Raw genomic sequence first — 17,852 nt, 5'->3', positions numbered from 1 at the left:
ACTGTGACTGCTACTTTGAAGCCCGTGTGGATTCATTCCATCAGTAGATAATACGAGGCGAAGGTTTCTATCTTATGCTCTAAAGTCAGGGTAATCGAGATCAATTTTTTTCCATTGAGAAGAGTTAGTTGGATGTCGAAGCTTCCCATCTTTGATCCGTTTATCCGCATGCCATGTTAAATTTTTTACATCCTTTGCACTACTGTACAACCGTCTAAATCTAGGTACAATGGGAAAGTACCATAATACCTTCTTTGAACTCTTCCCATTCCCTTTATAGCATAAAGCATTACATTTTGGATACTCCATTAATGATGCATATTCATTTCTAAATAATATATAATCATTAGGACAGGCATGTATTTTCTCATAACTCATGCCAATTGAGCGTAGCATTTGTTTTACCCCATACATAGTCCTTGGAAGCTTGTTGTTCGCCGGTAAAAGTTATTTTATAAATGTAAGATTTTTTGTAAAGCTCTTATCACTCCATCCATTGCTTACTTTCAAGTTATACAATTTTAACACTGCTGACAACTTTGTGAATTCAGTGCAATTAGCATACAAGGGCTTCTCTGCATCACTTTTCAACATCTTTAACATTTTAGGACAATCCTCAAGTTTTTTTTCAATTACATTGGCCATCTCTTCAAGACAGTCACCCTTATAAGTATCTGTATCATGATCCTCTGATTCAAAGCTTCCTTTATACTCTCAATTACTAGTAGACTTATCCCTTCTAGTCTCTCTATGCTTATGCCAACACTTGTAATTTTCATCAATTCCATAGCACACTAAATGGTCTTCCATCTCAGATGTACTCATTTGTTTTAAAAGACCACATCTTACACAAGGGCACACTATTCTTCTAGGGTCTTTTACATGCTCAAGAGCAAACTTCATAAACTCTTTCACACCATTCAAATACTCTTTACTTAATCAATTGGAAGACATTTATTCTCTATCCATAACTTTATAATCTAAAAGACAATTCATTCAAGGAAATGTGATTAATGACTCATGAATATGGAGAGGAAAGGAATGATAAAAATATTATCAATAAAGAAATTGACTACTTTACATATAATATAGAGTAATTAATGAATCATAAGTCACAATGCATGAGCATTCAAATACTCCTTCAATCGTCGATAAAAAATTCGGCAGCATAACAACATAAAGAAAGTATTTCTCAAGCTAAAACCTTCTTTTCATTCTTGGCATCTCACTCAACAAACTAATTTCAACTATATACAATCACAAAACTAATGAAATTCTCACAAAATAGCATGTTCAAATTAACTTTAATTATTATAAAATTATATATAAAATTCGTTCAAAATTCATAGAAAAAAGAAAAACACTATAAATATCATTTTGAATCAATGTTTTCTATCTCATTGATCATTCTAAGATTACACATATCCTATATTAGCAATCTCAAGCCAAGAACAAATCATTCTTTATCAAATGTAAAAATATCAATAAAATAGCAATGATTTTTACAGAAACCGCACGTCCGTTTTCGTCACTAAAATGAACTCCAATTGCAATGAAAATTGGTATACTAGTACATTTCAATATATAGTTTTGAACGATAAAACTACTCTGATCAAACAATACATGAAATTTAAATTAAAAATTATTGAAATAAATTATTCAAAATTCATAAAAAAATACAATCATCACAAATATCCCATTTTGATCACTAATTTTCATCGTAATAATCATCCTAAGGGAAAGCAAATCATCTACAATCATTCTCAAGTAAATAAAATACCAAACATTAGCAATTTTCAGCACCTTACAATATTAAAATGGGCAAAAAATGAGGAGATATTTAAACAACAAAAATCAACTAATAGAACAATCCATAATCTTAAATAAATCAATCCCATAATCTAGAAATCTAAGCATATTGGAAGAAAATGAAGAAAAATTATAGAAATCACAAACCCATGTACCTTAGAGAAGAGAGGATGAAACACAAAGAGGAAGCCAACGAGAGAGGAACCGGACGGTGTAGGAGGAGCACTTTCACGCCAGCGAGGGATTAAGGTGGTCGACGGCAACAATGGAGGTAGATTGAGAGATTTCTATCGATTTCATGTAGAAGTGGAGAAGAGAGAAAACAGGGACGACGAACGGGCGGGAATGAAAAAGTGAACTTGAAAACTGAATAAAAATGAGAATAAATGACTGAGTATTCATATATCTATCATTTATTCCAGAATATATAACAGGTGTTTTAACACCCATCATATATAAGGAAGGCTTTAAATGACGGTTGTTTTAAACAATCATCATTTAAAGCGAATTTTTTTATTTTTTTTAAATAAAGAAAATCAAACGTTGGCCACGAATATATGATGAGTGTTTGACAAACTCGTCATATATAGTTCTGGACTTTAAATGACGGGTGTTTAAAACACCCGCCATTTAAAGTTTTAAAAGTTTTTATTTTTTTAATTTAAGAATCTGAAATGACGGGCTCCAATATATAACGGTTTTTTTATAACCTTCATATATTGTTTGAACTTTATATGACGGTATTTAAAATACCCATCATTTAAAGTTCAAATTTATTTTTTATTTTTTTCTTCTAGTAAATGAAATGTTGTGTTGAGATAAATGACGAAGTTTTTTAACACTCGTCATTTAAAGTCTAGTAATATATGATAATTTTTTTAAGACCCATCATTTATTTTGTCACCATCACCCGCTTATCTCATATATGATATGTTTTTATTTGACCGTCATTTTTCATGACGTCTTATATTTACGTTTTTATAGTAGTGTTTAAAATCCTGCCACACTCACTAAGACCATTTTAAAGAGTAGATCCATTAGTTTTTTTTTTAAAAAAAAATGGCATTAGCATCCACTCTTTGTTGGGAGACTTGGCATCTCAGGAAGACATACTTGAAGAGGTTTTGACCAAATCTTGAATATATTGCAACTTTAAAAACAAATCTAATAGGGTCTTCAACAATAGAATTATTGCTAGTTTGGAAGAGTTTGGAGCACCTATTCTTCTAAATATTCCAACAAGTATATGCAAACAAAACAATTCAATGGACTAATCTTATGGATGAGTTTCCTATCTACGTCTTCATGTTCCAAAGCACCCATTCCTTCCTATCCAATCTATAGAATTTCTCTAACATATCAATTTGGACATAAGCATTCCACCAACGCTTTGCATGCTAACAATCTTGAAAAAGATGCATCACATCCTCTACTTCACTGCAACCATATAGGCACGATCCCATCATATTCAAGCCTCTTTGTAATCAAAGATTGGTAGTGTGCACTCTGTTGTAAGCCATTTGCTAGAAGAGTGTTTTGATTCTTTGGGATATGCCATCTCCAAATATTTTGCCAAATAGGGTCTTTGGTCTCTTCAATACCTACAAAAAGTAAAGAAAAACTAGATTTCACAAAGTAATTTCCATAAGCAAAAAAGAGCCATATATGGTTATCTTCTCCACTCTTATTATCTAGAACTCTAGTACTAGTTATGATATCCACAACATGGTTTGGTAGCCAAGGTAACATCTCGAAAATATCCTAAACTCCTGTAGGAAGAACATAATCCCTTACAGATTCATTCATATCAATGAACTCCTTATCATTATCCATAAAATCAATTAGGGGTCTTTTGTTTGGTAGCCATTTATTGAACTAAAAAGAAGTCTGATAACTCGATAGTACCTTTTTCCTTATTCCTTATTAAAAGGAATTCCATACCTTGGTTATACTTTTCCAGGTTATAAAATCTCCTATATTGCTTTGACTTTTGGTACAGAGCCATTACCACATTTATATTTGAATCTTATCACCTATACCCATAATGCCTTTGGGTTAGTGACCAATCCATAGCATAACTTCCATTTGAAAGCTTGATTCTAGTTCTTTAAGTTCCTTATCCCTAGGACACCGTATTCTTTAAATTTTTGAATGATACCCCAAGCCATAAGATGTAGTTTCTTATTACCCTTACTATCCCCCTAAGGAAATCTCTACTCACTTTATCTAGCTCGTTCAGGATACTTGTGGGTAACAAGATCATCTGCATGTAGTAATTAGGTAAAGCTGAGAGAACAGATATAATCAAGACAAATCTTCTAGCTAGCATAAGAAATTTACCCTCTCAACCTAACAGTCTTTTCCTAGCTCTATTTAAAATAGGAGCAAATAATGTTTTGGTGTCTCTCTTGTGAATAAGAGGTATCCCCAAATACTTTCCCTGATCACTAGTTAAGCTCACTCTTAAGTCTTAACTCAGCTTTTGTGCTTTAAGAAGATGAACGTTAGCTGAGACAAAAAGTTTAGTTTTTTCTTTATTCATCTTTTGCCCTAAAGCCACACAAAATTTTCCCATACATCTGTTCAAAGTGTAACACTTGCCTCGAGTGTTATCCAAAAATCACACAATTCAAATAAACTAAGTGTGGTTAAGGAATTAATCCTAAAACTAACTTAGGAAACAAACCATTTAAATCACTAAGCAAATACACAATTGCAAATTAAACATTTAAAGCCTTTAAAAAATTTTATAGGTTCTACCTATAGCACGCGGAAGCAAGCTAGATGAAAGTGAAATAAAAAGATGCTGTCATGACAGCATTAAAGGCTTTAAATTGCTGTCATGACAGCCCTCCTGGGCCAACTTCCAGAAATCACCGTTTCGTCATTCGACCTCCGATCGAAGTAATTTTAAAGCTCACACGTCACATTCAAAGGGTACTATAAGTATACCAAATTTTAAAAAGATCCAACGGTCGGATTTAAAATTAGACATGTTAAAAATTTGATTATTTTTGCTGTCATGACAGCTAAAAAGCTGTCATGACAGCACCTCAGGACCAATTTCCGGAGTACACCATTTCATCATCTGACCTCCGATCGGAGTGATTCAAAAGCCCACATGTCACTTTTAAAGAATACTATTAGCATACTAAATTTTGAAAAGATCCAACGGACGGATTGAATTTTGTGCAGGTTATAAAATCAACACTATAGCTGTCATGACAGCAATTTAATGCTGTCATGACAGCACCTCCAAACCAAATTCCGGAGTACGTCGTTTCTCCGTCCGATATCCGATCGACGTGATTCTAAAACCCACACGAAGCTTATAAAAGGTTTTACTTGTGACCCAAATTTTAAAGAAATCCAACAGTCGGATTAAGATTTGGACACCCGGATGCAAAAGTGCAGCTTTTTGGTAAAAACTATTTTCAAAATTGTCCAAATCTCATCCTAATGATCACAAACCTGTGGGAACACTTTGGACACGTCAAATAAGACTAAAAACACTTGAAAGAACATTCAAATGATGGAAAATCCTCATACATCAAAATTTGACCACCCGGGTGCCATTTCTCAAAAAGGACCCTAAACCCCCAAAATGCACAAATCATACAAGAGTGGTCACAAATCAATCTAAATATCATGTATTTATATAAATACATATGCTAAACATTTTCACTTGGCTCAGAGCTCCTTGTGGGGCCCACGCACCCACTCTCTCTATCCAAGGTGTATGTTTGCCCATAGCACATCATTTGCAATGCAACCACTTTGCATTTGCTTATAAAATCACATATATATCAAAATAAATATCTGCTTGTAATAGAAACTTGGTCTACTAAGTAAATCCATCAAAACCACACACCATAACCAAGTTTCCTAGCTACAAGTCTGCAAACAGACAAAAATTCATACACAAGCACACAATCCACACATATTCACACACACACACACACAATCATATCCTACTGGCACCCTAATCTTAAATACATTACAATATATTTGCTCAAAAGAAAGGGGTTGCAGTTCTTTACAAATCACAAGCAAACCCCTAGCTTTGCTCCTTTCCCCGTCCACCACTAGATCCTTCGCCTGGACCTAGAATATTGAAAAGAAAGGGGTGAGACAACCACAGTCTCAGTAACAGTGAAATCTACATTGATTATTACAAAGTAAGCCATAATCAAATAAACGAATAATAAATTCAACATAGTATATAATTTAGCCATTTAAAATGCATGAATGCATGACCTAGGCCGGTATGGCCTTTCATGACCAACAGAATGCCCCCTGAGGCTCTTTAACTCGCAGGTAAACCTTATACTTACTTGTACCTCTACAGGCACAAAATATAATCTAAGGCATGATCTAATCCACCAAACCTCCTATGCCCCTTCGACGTGAATCCTAAGCAGTTGAAGCTAACTCCCTCCCAGAGCCAGCCCAACTTACTTTCCATGTGAGGGCTACCTTGGCCTAGGCACTCAACCTCACACTTCATATGTTAGATTCCCTCCCCCACTGAGAGGTGTCGAACACTCAATACACTAACCACTTTAGTGCACTGAGCCCACAATACGTAAGACAACACTGAGTACTGACAGTGTGCCATAGAATATCAAAAATCCACACCTTCTCATTGGTGAACTCCCACCGAGATCATGCCTTTTACTCTTGTCTACCTTTCCTGAGTATTGACCATTCAACACTCTAAAGTAGTATAATATTTATAAATCTCATTTCCATAAAAACATTGTTATTAAACAATTAGAAAACATATTTGTACTATAATCAAAGTAGTACCCCATAACCCCTTATAAAGCACATTTAATCTTTTAAAACATGTAATGCATGATAACTAGTAATATTTATTCAAAAATAGCTAAAACAAAGTAATAGAAAATGTAAATTTCCCCTGTTACCTCAACCCTTTGGTACCAAAAGGGTTCCCCTTATACAAAATAGGGCTCGACTTGTTCCTTACTTCTCAATAAGTTCCACCAACAATTTTCTACAACATATAAGTGATCCACATCACTTATCATGACAAATAGCATTAATGAAGACTATAACTCATACCACACAACTTAGGTCAATGAGTCATAATCCACCCTAATGGTCTATATATTAAACCAACCATTCACATAGTATCACTTAACCACCAAAACCATTTATTAGCCATCACTAGGCAAATTTTCAATTTATATAATTTTTTTAATCAATTAAAAACCTTTACTTAGTGCCACCAACTTTCACCATTAGCCCTTATAATGAAAACCAAACCTTAATTTAAATCTTATTGGGCTCAAATAGCAAAATTATAACTAAATCAATAGGCTTAAACCATTGAGGAGCAAAAACCCAATTTCTCAAGGTTTATTTTGTGCCCAAAACACCTCTTTTCATCCAATTATTCACTCAAAACATTAGATCACTATATAGAAACTCAAAACATGCTCTCTAGGATCCAAAGAAACAAAAGCTTACAGGAATAAAGCCTTTGGGATCAAAATCCAAAAATTTCCTCTTCCAAAAATTGAAGAAAATCAAGAGAAAGAGAAGAGGATTGAAGTAGGGAGTTTACCTATCGTGTAGCCGAGCTTGCAACGGTCGCAAAGACTCCTAGATCCGAGCCTAACTCCCTCTCTTTCTCCTTTCTTCTTCCTCTCTCTCTCTCTCTCTTGCGTTTTGTTCTTTCCTTTTTTCTGCGTTTCTGCATCTCTTTTCCCTTATAAAAGCTGATTCAAAAGTTTGGGAAAAATTACAAGAAATGACCCAACATTTTTTATTATTGCACAAAAGCCTGGGTCAACTTTGGTAATTTTTCCCATAGTTAAAAAAAATAAAATAAAACTAAACTTTTGCTTAGAAAAATTCAAACTCTAGACCTCTATCAAATTATTCTAAATTTTAATTTAATTATAGATATTTTATTTTATTTTATTTTTATAAATCCGAGTCTTAAAATTTCGGGATGTTACACAAAGCATCCATTTGACTTGGAGAGGCTTTACTGAATAACATCAAATTATCAACAAAAATCAAATGTGATAAATTGGGCCCCTCTTTTACTAGCTAAATGGCATTCCACTCCCCACTATTTATTTCATCTTTAATGAAGTGACTCAACTTTTTTATGTATAGAGTGAATATGTAAGGGGGAATAAGATCTCCTTATTTGAGACCAAGAGAGGGTTTAAATTCTCTAGATAGTTCACCATTCCATAAGACTTTGATTTTTGGGATACTAATGCACTCTATAATGATTTTGCATAATTCTTTCATAAAACCCACTTCTTCTAAGTAGGTTTTAATTAAAAGTTATTCAAGTCTATCATAGGCTTTGTCAAGGTCAACCTTTACTGCATAAAGCTCTTCTTTCATCTTGTCCTTTTCATTGTGTTGATCACTTCCTGGGCAATGGTTATACTATCTCCCCTTTGCCTTCTTATTATAAAGCTACTTTAGTGATTGCCTATAAGCTCAAGCATAAGACCTTTGATTCTATTAGCAACCACCTTAGAAACAATCTTATAGCTCACATTACATAGTGAGATAGGTTTGAAATCTTTCATGCATTCTGGTATATCTATCTTAGGAATAAGGACATGGTGTGTATTGTTGATCCTCTCTAGCTTCTTAGGTTCCCGAAATACCTCCTTAACCAAAGTGCATATTGAATCCCCTAGAACTTCCTAATGTTGTTGATACAAGATAGCTTGAATACCATCAAGATCAGGAGCCTTAAAGGCAACAATTTCAAAAGTGGCTTGTTTAATCTCCTCATCTATCACTTCACAAGATAAAGAAGCAGCTTCCTTCCTACTTAGCCTCGGATATGCTTTACTTGAATAAGTATTGTTCTAATCCACCATTTTTGCTTTAAATGAATCTTCGTAGTAAGATACAATAATGTTCTGTAGTTGTTCATGATCAAAACTTTAATTTCCATCACCATCTTTCAAAGCCTTAACTTTATTATTCTTTTTCATATTTTAAATAAGTTTAAAGACTTAAAACCTATTTGAATAAAATGGAATATATAATTACACCAAAAAAGTATAATTTCACATATAAATCTATAAATTTAAATAAAATTTTATATATAAATATATAAAATATATAATATACCTAAATAGGCAACGCCTACAAGCTTACAGGCCAAACTTGAAAAATTCAAGCTTAGCCTATTTAGGTATATAGGCCACCAAATAAGTTTGAGGCTTGGCTTATTGATGAATAAGCTAGGCTCTAATCAGATTAGGTTGTAAGCTGCTTAAAAGGGGTTTGGTCTATTTTGATATCTAATCAAATTTTATCGTTGATAAATTAGTTAATTATTTTTAAATTAACATAATCTTTTTATAAATTATCCTTTTTCAATGGGGTGTTTTATTTAAAAATAAATATAGAATGATTTATTTATTAAAAGTCTTAAAAATACATTAATTACACTTTAAACATTAAAAATATTTTATATTTTTTAACATCTAATTCTTGGAAGTGTATATTGTTCCCAAACACAAGCCACTTGCTACGTTGAGAGCATTCAAGAAAAAAAAAAATCTTTTAGCTTTCATTCAAAAAGAAAAAAATAATAACAATAATAATAATATGCTCGTGTAACCTTGAATCCATTTGCAACTGACTCCTAAATCACAAGCTCGTCCAACTCAACAATAACTCAAGAGTGAAAATACTATTTTAAAGGGAAGAAATCAAACGAATTCGTGAAAATCGCAATGTTGATTCATGGTGATGGAAAAATAAGGAAGTAAAGTAGTTCTTAATCTTGGTGTTATAGAACTTTATATTTGTGAAATATTTCCATGAAGAAAGCTTAAAGAAACACGGTGTGAAGAAGTAATAACCTCACTAAAAAATGAATTTTATTGAAGAACTTGAGGATGACAAGAAAAGTGCTCCAAGCCTCCAATTCAAAAAAGGAGGCTATTTACAACAAAATAAATTATGTGAAGCCTTTGAATTTGACCTTTTGTTGTACCTATGTAAGTAATGATAAAGAAAGCTTCAGACTTTAGGGGTACCAATATGGAAAATTAACTATTACATAATAAAGACACTTTTTTAATTTTTAAAATTCTATTTCTATTCAGCTAATCATTAATTAACTATTTAATTATATATTTTGAACTGCAATATCACTTTTTAACACAAATTTTATTATAAATAATTAGGCTAACAAAAAATGTTTTTTACTGCACACATTTTTAAACTTCCTCATAATATTTTAAATTTTATTTTTTAATTATATAAACTTATTTATTAATTCATTTATTATTTTATTATAAATAAAAAATATCTTTAAGATGTAGTAAATAAAAACGCTCAATGAATTAGGATTTAATATAAGTGCCAGAAAAAAGGTGAAAAAGTACCACAGAATTAGGATTTAATATAACGAAAGATAAATTAGACAGTACCACTTATATTTATTTTTTTAAATTTTATTAATTATAATATAAGAGTTTTTGAAACATTTATTTAAATATTTCTATGCTCAATTATTTATACTCTTTAAATTGCATAGAGTAAATAATTATTTTATGAGCTCGTTAAAAAACAATTATATTATGAGAAAAAATAACAATTTCAAAGTTTAAAATAATATAATTTTATTACTAAAATAATATTTTATAATTTTTTAAAGAATTTTCTTTACCATAGTAAAATTTAGATTTTGAAAATAAAGAGGATATCTATGTAATTTTAGTAAAATTGAGGAAACATCGCTGTATTTTACTGAAAAACTTAAAAGCGTTTAAATAACATTGTTGAAAAAAGGGAAAAAAGAAAAAAAAGAAAAAGAAGGGACTAAGGCAGGAAATATTTATCTTCCGTTAATAGGACAATGTGGAGTTTTTTCTCCTCCCAGATCTCCATTTCTTCAAAACCCTAATTCTACCAAATTCAGTTTGAGCCTCGAAAAACCTATCTCTCTCTTACCATATTCCCTTCCCTAGCTTCTAAACGATTTTGTCATTCAATAACGATCTCTGTATCAATCGTCAACGCTATTTTCTCTCGGACTTAAGGTTGGTGGCTCGCCGTTGCGTCCTTCTCTGCGTTGTTATTTCCATTTCCTCATATCCCGCCTCATGATCTTATTCGAATTAGCCGCTGTATTGATTGTTGGAGGATAGAATTGTGCTTTAGGGTTCGGTTTGTGTGATTATTTGAATTCAGTGATTTGGATTCTGCATTCTAATTTGTCGATTTTGCGGGGCGGGAATTGGGACTCTAGGCTCTTTTGCAATGGTTCTCTTGACTTGGACGAAGTATTATGGATCCTAGAGAGTCGCGGTGGCTTTTACGTTCTTTTAGTTCTTCTTGGATGGTTGCAGCTTCTTCATCTTAATAATATCAATTAAATGTGGATTTGTGAGTTTTTCTTATTTAGCAATTATTTGCAATCTATTCATTTTCTCTAGAAAGCTGTAACTTTCGGGGCATAAACGTCCATTTAATGGGTAACTGGTATCTGGCTGCTTGCCGAATTTTGAAAATTAAGAGAAGAAGGCCAATAATTGTGACATTCTGGAACATAGTTGGGGCGGAACATTAAGTTTGAGTTTTTTTTTTTTGGTAAAAAAGTTTGAGTTTTAGTTACACTATAATAGTCTCTGCATCTATGCCCATCTGGTGTTTGCTTTTCATGATATGATTTCAGCAGTGTGTGCTTATAATGTATCCAACTTTGTGTTGCCAATGGGCCAAGGAACTTGAAAGTATCTGTGCTATATATATATATATATATATAGCTCTTTAAATAAAGGGCGAGGTAGATCATAAATGTTGAATTTGATTGATAGGCAAAGGGGTCTTCATTATTTAGATTATACAAGACTTTCTACATGTAAGGTCTGAAGTAATTATGCCATTGTAGGCATCCCTGACGCTTATTCGGTACATAGGCATACAATTTATCTATATTTTGCGTTTAAAATTTTTTATGTTGACATTGATGCTCTTTTTGTTTGAAGTACAATCATGCTCCAGAGTGAATATATTATATCTGCAATATTGACCTCTGTTTAATGTTGGACAGTTGGAGATATGTAGAAATATTGAATGTGGTAAAATCAGTTGAGCAAGCAATATATCTCTTTTATTTGATTGCGAATTTGTGTTCTTATGCTTCTTGAAATATGGTCATGCAAGTGCAAGCTAGGTCATTCTGAATTGAATGACAAACAAGGCCAATTTATTTATTCTGAGGTGAGGGGACTGATACATAAGGAATTTTGAACGGTTATGCTACTGTCTCTATGATTTTGAAGGGAAATGGAGATACTTAAAACTTTGAAAAGAATGGGCATTAAATAAGCTTCTTATTGTTGAGAGAGAGATATTGTATCTGAAATTGTAACTTTGTTTAGAAGAATGGGCATTAAATTAGATGTATTATGTGTCTCGCAGCTAGTAATATAGTAATTTAGACTTAACTAGTGTTTTCATGAAATTCTCTTATTTCAAGACTTTTTGTCCTGTAGCTACTTTTTGTATTGCTGTTTGGCTTTGTTCTACTGGAAAAGTACTACTTTCACTATGTTCAATTTTGGCCGCATGTTGAATTTTGGTGTAAAGGATATGGCGTCGTGATAAGTCACAGTGCTGAATTTTCTAAATAGAAACATAATAAACAAATAAGTTGCAGTTCATTATGTAGAACAATGGATAAAAATAATCTGTGTTTGTGCATACATTTTACTTGCATGTTGAAAGCCATTTTAAGTAATGTCTATCCCTTTGTGTCAACTTTGTAATTCTTGGTTTGTCCTGTTCATCTTTATATCCTTGCTCATTTTAACTTAATTTCATATGCGTTAAACTAGGGTGTTGCTGTCTCTATTTGTTCTCTTTTCATTAACTTTGTAGTCTGTATTCATTTGTCTTTTTCTATTTTGTAAATGAGTGCTTGATTGCAAATAGATCCGTACACGTAGGTGTTATGAGCCAAATATATATACATAGTGAAGGAGATAATATTATTTTCTTTTATAGTTGTATTTAGTTGTGATACATTTTAACTCTACCAAATCTACGGTCTACTTTCAAAGGAGGGAAATTCTAATATGTGTGTGTGTGTGTGTTTCTTTGTTGCAGGGCATTATTTGCATTTTGAGGACATGTCTCCTGGATCTCGATCTAAGTCCAAAAAGGGGAGCAAGGAAGCTCAGAAGGCATCTGCAAAGTCTCCAGGGTCTAATAATGCAGGTGCTGGTTTACCTGCTAGTGCATACAACCCGTTATCAGGAACATTCCATACTCTTGAAATGTCACCGGCATCTTCTACCTCTCCCATTCATTCTAATGGTCGGTTTCGGAACATAGATGAGACAGATGATCATCCTGCAGGCTCATTGTTAGCTGGTGTTGAGTATGACTCTGTTTCTAATAATGGTAGTTGGTCTGGTGAGTCAGAGGACCATAAAGAGAAAGCCTCTAATCTGCCTGTTAGATTAGAAACAGTGCCAGGAGCTGACAATGACAAGCGAGAGAAAATCCGCCAGAAAAATGAGAGAAAACATCAACGACAGAAGGAAAGGCGAGCTCAAGAATTGCATGAGCGTTGCAGTGGCTATCTTATGTCAAGAAAACTTGAAGCCCTTGCTCAACAGCTTGTGGCAATGGGATTTTCTCATGAACGGGCAACAATGGCACTGATATTGAATGAAGGAAGGGTTGAGGAATCAGTTGCATGGCTGTTTGAGGGTGGTGAAGAAACAGATAAGCAAAAGGATAAACAACTAGGTGGGAGCACTTTGAAAATCGACATATCCGAAGAGCTTGCTCGGATTGCAGACATGGAAACAAGGCATTGTTGCTCAAAGCAAGAGGTTGAGAGAGCAGTCGTTGCATGTGAAGGTGATCTAGATAAAGCTGCAGAGTCCTTGAAAGAATTGAAGCAGGATCCACCTTCTGCTCCCCTAAAGCCTGAGGAAACTGGGTATCCACCTACTCTTACTAATGGTAAGCAGTCAGGAGTTGCTAGTCAGAGTGCTAGGCCCCAGACGAAGCCCGGTCTCAGCCTCAATCAACTAAAGAAAGATGAAAAGGATTTTAACTACACAAAATCGGCAGTTATGGTTGGAGGATCTTTGGAATCCAGTAGTAAAAATATTCAGCCTCTAAAGAGAATTCAATCAAAGACAGAGTGGGCAAAACCCCAGCAAGCTACTATTCCAGCTGATAAGAGGTGGCCAAGTGCCGGGTCTAATCTTTCTGTGTCATGTTCTTCAGCATCACCTTTGCAGGTGTCACCGGTACCTGCCAAGGCTGAAGCTCGTTATATTGCTGTTGGAGGTGATTTGAAAAATCTTCAACCCGGAGCAGCTAGGGAACCGGTAGTTGTCATGCAGCGGCCTCAATCTGCAAATGCTAAGCATGTTCCAGCCACAAGCATGAGCACATCTCCTCCTGGACTGGCTGCCAATTGGTATCCGACTAACAGTTCAGAAGTAATGAGGTCAAACGGCTTTTTATCCCGCCCTCCTAGCACTAGAAGTCTCAGTCCAAACTATCTCAGCTCGAATCAGATGTACCACCAACTCCAGTATCAACATCAGCATCAATTTGTCACTGCAAGCAGCCATTCAGTAGATCCCCAAGTAACCAGCCGAGGGAACAACTTATGGAATAGAACAAGTCCATCTCCAACGTTAGCTGCAGCTTCTTCTCTAGGTCTCTTTTCTGGATCTGGGTCGGCCGCTACATCAGGGGCATCATCTCCAGTGGACTGGAGCACTGGTGGATCAATGCAATTTGATTACACCAGCATAGACTGGTCCTTGGATAGAAGTGTATCATCACCGAGGTCAAATGCATTATGGCTTGGTCTTTCACCTTTTACGAAGACTAGTCATATATACGATTCAAATGCCTCGGGGGTGGTCACTCAACCATCAATGAGATCAGTAGCCTCAAATGGTAGCTTAGTTCCCATGCCTGGATTGCAAGATGGTGGAGTAGCTTCTGCAGAAACCTCGAATGGGGGGTCTCGGGAGTGGAGTTCGCCATTTGAAGGGAAAGATCTGTTTAGTTTACCGAGACAGTTTGTTTCTTCTCCTTCTCTGTAGAATGAGTGGCGAGAAGTTGAATGAATAAAATGAAAGAAAGACATTTGATGTGTGTGGATTTGATGTTGGTTCTTCCGATGTAAAAAAAAAAAAAAAAAAGAGGTCGTTTGTTGGTGGTAAGCCCATGTTGGATCGCATCCAATTATCCTTTTTCTTGTTCATTCCCACAGAATACGGTCAGTCACCTATGCCCAACGACTTACGTGCAGTAATTTCGAGTTTCAAAAACGCAATTTGAATTTCACGTATATACAATCACGTATGCAAAAATGATATAACTAGCAACTCTGGTTCTCGTGGTAAGCCTTCGAAGGATTAATCTTGTTGAACATATAGTAAATAATTCCTATTGGATGCTCAAAGCTTGCGTGTATGACATCCAACATAAAGGGGCAACAAAACGAAAGAACAAACATGGACATTGTTTTGATGTCTCTACCTTGATTTCTTGTATCATTAAAAATGAAAACTAATTCTTGATATTGTTAGACCATCAAAACAATAACCATCATCACTATTCCACAAAAAATTCAGAGGATCCTCAAGCATGAGGGACCCTAGACATATTTATTGAATTTATTTTTCACTTCCTTCCCCAGGACTAGTATTGATACAAAACATTGCCAGCCTTTTTGCCCTTTTCCTAATGTTTGCATTTAGGACATGGATCATCTGCTGCTGCTGCTGAAACAGCAGCACCATGGTGCTGCCATTTCTTCATATTTTATATTTATTTTTTATTTGTAATATTCAATCATTTTTTTAAAAAAAGCCATAGCAAGAAAATTATTTCCATTTTGTAAAATTTTGCCATAAAAAATTAAAATTTTATAATTGTAGCAGCATAAAGGTACAGCAGAGAACCCAGATCCTTGAATTTGGCTCATGAAAGTCGCAGCAACTAAAGCAGAAAATGCAGCAGAGCTAAGTTCTACATCATTTCATGATTACAATATGGAGATAATATATAACCATGTAGAGGCTTATGGAAATGGAAAGAAGACTAATTAAGCAATCTGAGAAGAATAGGACGAAGGGGTAGGGCTTGAGGTAGGTTCTCTGTACCACTGGTTAGCCTCTCTAGTGAGGAAATATGCATCTGCAATTTAAAAAGCTTAGGTGAGAAATCCCTGAAAAATCAAATCTATCATTCGAGGAAACAACTAGTTTGTAAAACTTCAAGAAGGGAAAGAGGTTGGCTCCACTTTAATTTTGTTAAACTTGAGTTTTATGAGAGTTTGAAGATTTAGGAGGCATCAAGTAAGCTCTGCCGCTTAGTTCACTATTTTCTATGAACTAAGTGCTAAGCTAGTAGTAGTGACTAAGCTTTCTCTTACCCCATTGTCAGCCTCAAAAGTGATATATGAGATAAGAGAATCATATTTGTCCAAAAATAAAGGTATCTGGAATGACTAAGCATCAAATTGCAGTATTCCTCATGCAAACCGCAGAAGTACTTGCGTATTCTATTCTTTAATTTGATAAGGTACCAGAAGCAGAATCTCGTTAATTTGATAAACTACCATAACATATATGTGCTGGCCATTTTATTCAAAATCTAGTCCTTCTGCATAATGTAATTTTATACATTTTTTAAAATTAGCAGGTCTCGTTCTTGGAGAAAACTTTTTGCAGCCAATTATATGTGAATGTAGGAGATGTTTCCAGCAGATTTTAGTGTAGTTATGGGACACACTTTTGGGTCTGGGCCATTCAGTTTTAATGATAGAGAACAATTCCCCCCCCCCCCAAAAAAGAGAAGAAAAAGAAAAAATCCTAATGGGGCATACCTGACAAGAAAACATCTTTGTATGTATCTTCATCATAAACAAATTGTGGAGGATCTGGTGAACCAATGCCAACAATAGTGCTTCCACTGCATGATTAAAAAAGGGATGAGAAATGAAGAGTTTAAAACTACAGGTTTCAACTTGTGAAGCAAGAATGAGAGATAATAAGGCTTTCACTAAAAGTTGAACCTCAAATAACAGAGAAAGCATTTGCCACTTCTACCAACAAGGTGAAGAAGAGATGTAAAAGCATGTACTGACAAACGAGATGAAAAGACAATCGAAAACATTACAAAAGGAAGAACGTATATCTAGAAATAAGTACACTGCTCCATTTTTATGGCTTTGATATTAATAGTTCTAATCAAGAAAGGGTAAAAGCTTTGGGAGGTTGAATTTTTCAATTCGTGCTTTCTTTCATGCCTGATTGGATGGAGCTTAGCTCAGGAAGAGGAAGAAAGAAAAAGAAGGGTAAGGCAGAAAGAAGCGCCGGCCAGAGAGGAGCGTTAAAAATTCCATTCCAGAACTGCGATTTATGTTCCAGATCATCAATAAGAATAAGATGCTACTATTACTTCAGGAGAACTAGTACTTCATTTATTTAAACAATAGCTTTTGCCTAACACGAAACATCAACTTGGAACTGTGGAAAAAGGTTTACAATGTTAAATGATTCAACCAAAACTTTTAAATATTTTGAAGCCTTGAAACAAAGATCTAAGCCAAATGCACTATGATAAACTCCATCCAACCAGCAGAAAGCAAGGAAATGAGGCTAAAACATTCTTTCTGCAATTTCATGAACAACTTTGGCAAAATCATGGAAGAATAGACTCAATTTTCTTTGATGATTGTTTATTTGCTTTACTAACATAGTACCGAAAGCTAGTTACTTGTGACCTTGAGATGTTTTTTTGGGTCACGCTAAATGGGTATAAGCCCTAGATCTCTACCCACATTGTTACATCCAATCCTACTCTTACCACCTGAGCTATCCTCAAGAGGCTTCTTTAGTTTCTTTTATTAATTCTTAGATTTACCTTTATCTTCTGGGTCCATGTGTAATTCTGATAACTCTCCTGTTAACCTAAACTGCCAGGAAGATTGGTTCAATACATAAAATGAAAAGTGATAGTTTGATTGTCTC

At 34.4% G+C, this 17,852-nt stretch overlaps 1 protein-coding gene and 1 long non-coding RNA gene across 2 annotated transcripts; one reads left to right on the top strand and one right to left on the bottom strand.

Moving 5' to 3' along the window:
- The first annotated feature begins 10,685 nt into the window (after nt 1–10,685).
- Nucleotides 10,686–14,969, top strand: LOC129297022 (uncharacterized). Its single transcript, XM_054935411.1, has 2 exons — nt 10,686–10,871; nt 12,943–14,969. Exon 2 carries the CDS (start codon nt 12,966–12,968, stop codon nt 14,913–14,915), a length of 1,950 nt encoding a protein of 649 aa, XP_054791386.1. The 5' UTR covers nt 10,686–10,871; nt 12,943–12,965; the 3' UTR covers nt 14,916–14,969.
- A 461-nt stretch (nt 14,970–15,430) lies between these two features.
- Nucleotides 15,431–17,799, bottom strand: LOC129297028 (uncharacterized). The gene is made up of 2 exons (XR_008590091.1): nt 16,706–17,799; nt 15,431–16,014 (listed from the first exon to the last, which is right to left on the bottom strand). It is a non-coding gene; the product is annotated as an uncharacterized LOC129297028 (long non-coding RNA).
- Between the last annotated feature and the right edge of the window lie 53 nt (nt 17,800–17,852).

The sequence above is a fragment of the Prosopis cineraria genome, unplaced genomic scaffold (assembly GCF_029017545.1).
Source record: "Prosopis cineraria cultivar Desert tree isolate PC_DT_omini unplaced genomic scaffold, ASM2901754v1 PC420, whole genome shotgun sequence".
Taxonomy (NCBI): domain Eukaryota; kingdom Viridiplantae; phylum Streptophyta; class Magnoliopsida; order Fabales; family Fabaceae; genus Prosopis; species Prosopis cineraria.
This window is presented reverse-complemented; position numbering and strand designations above follow the sequence as displayed.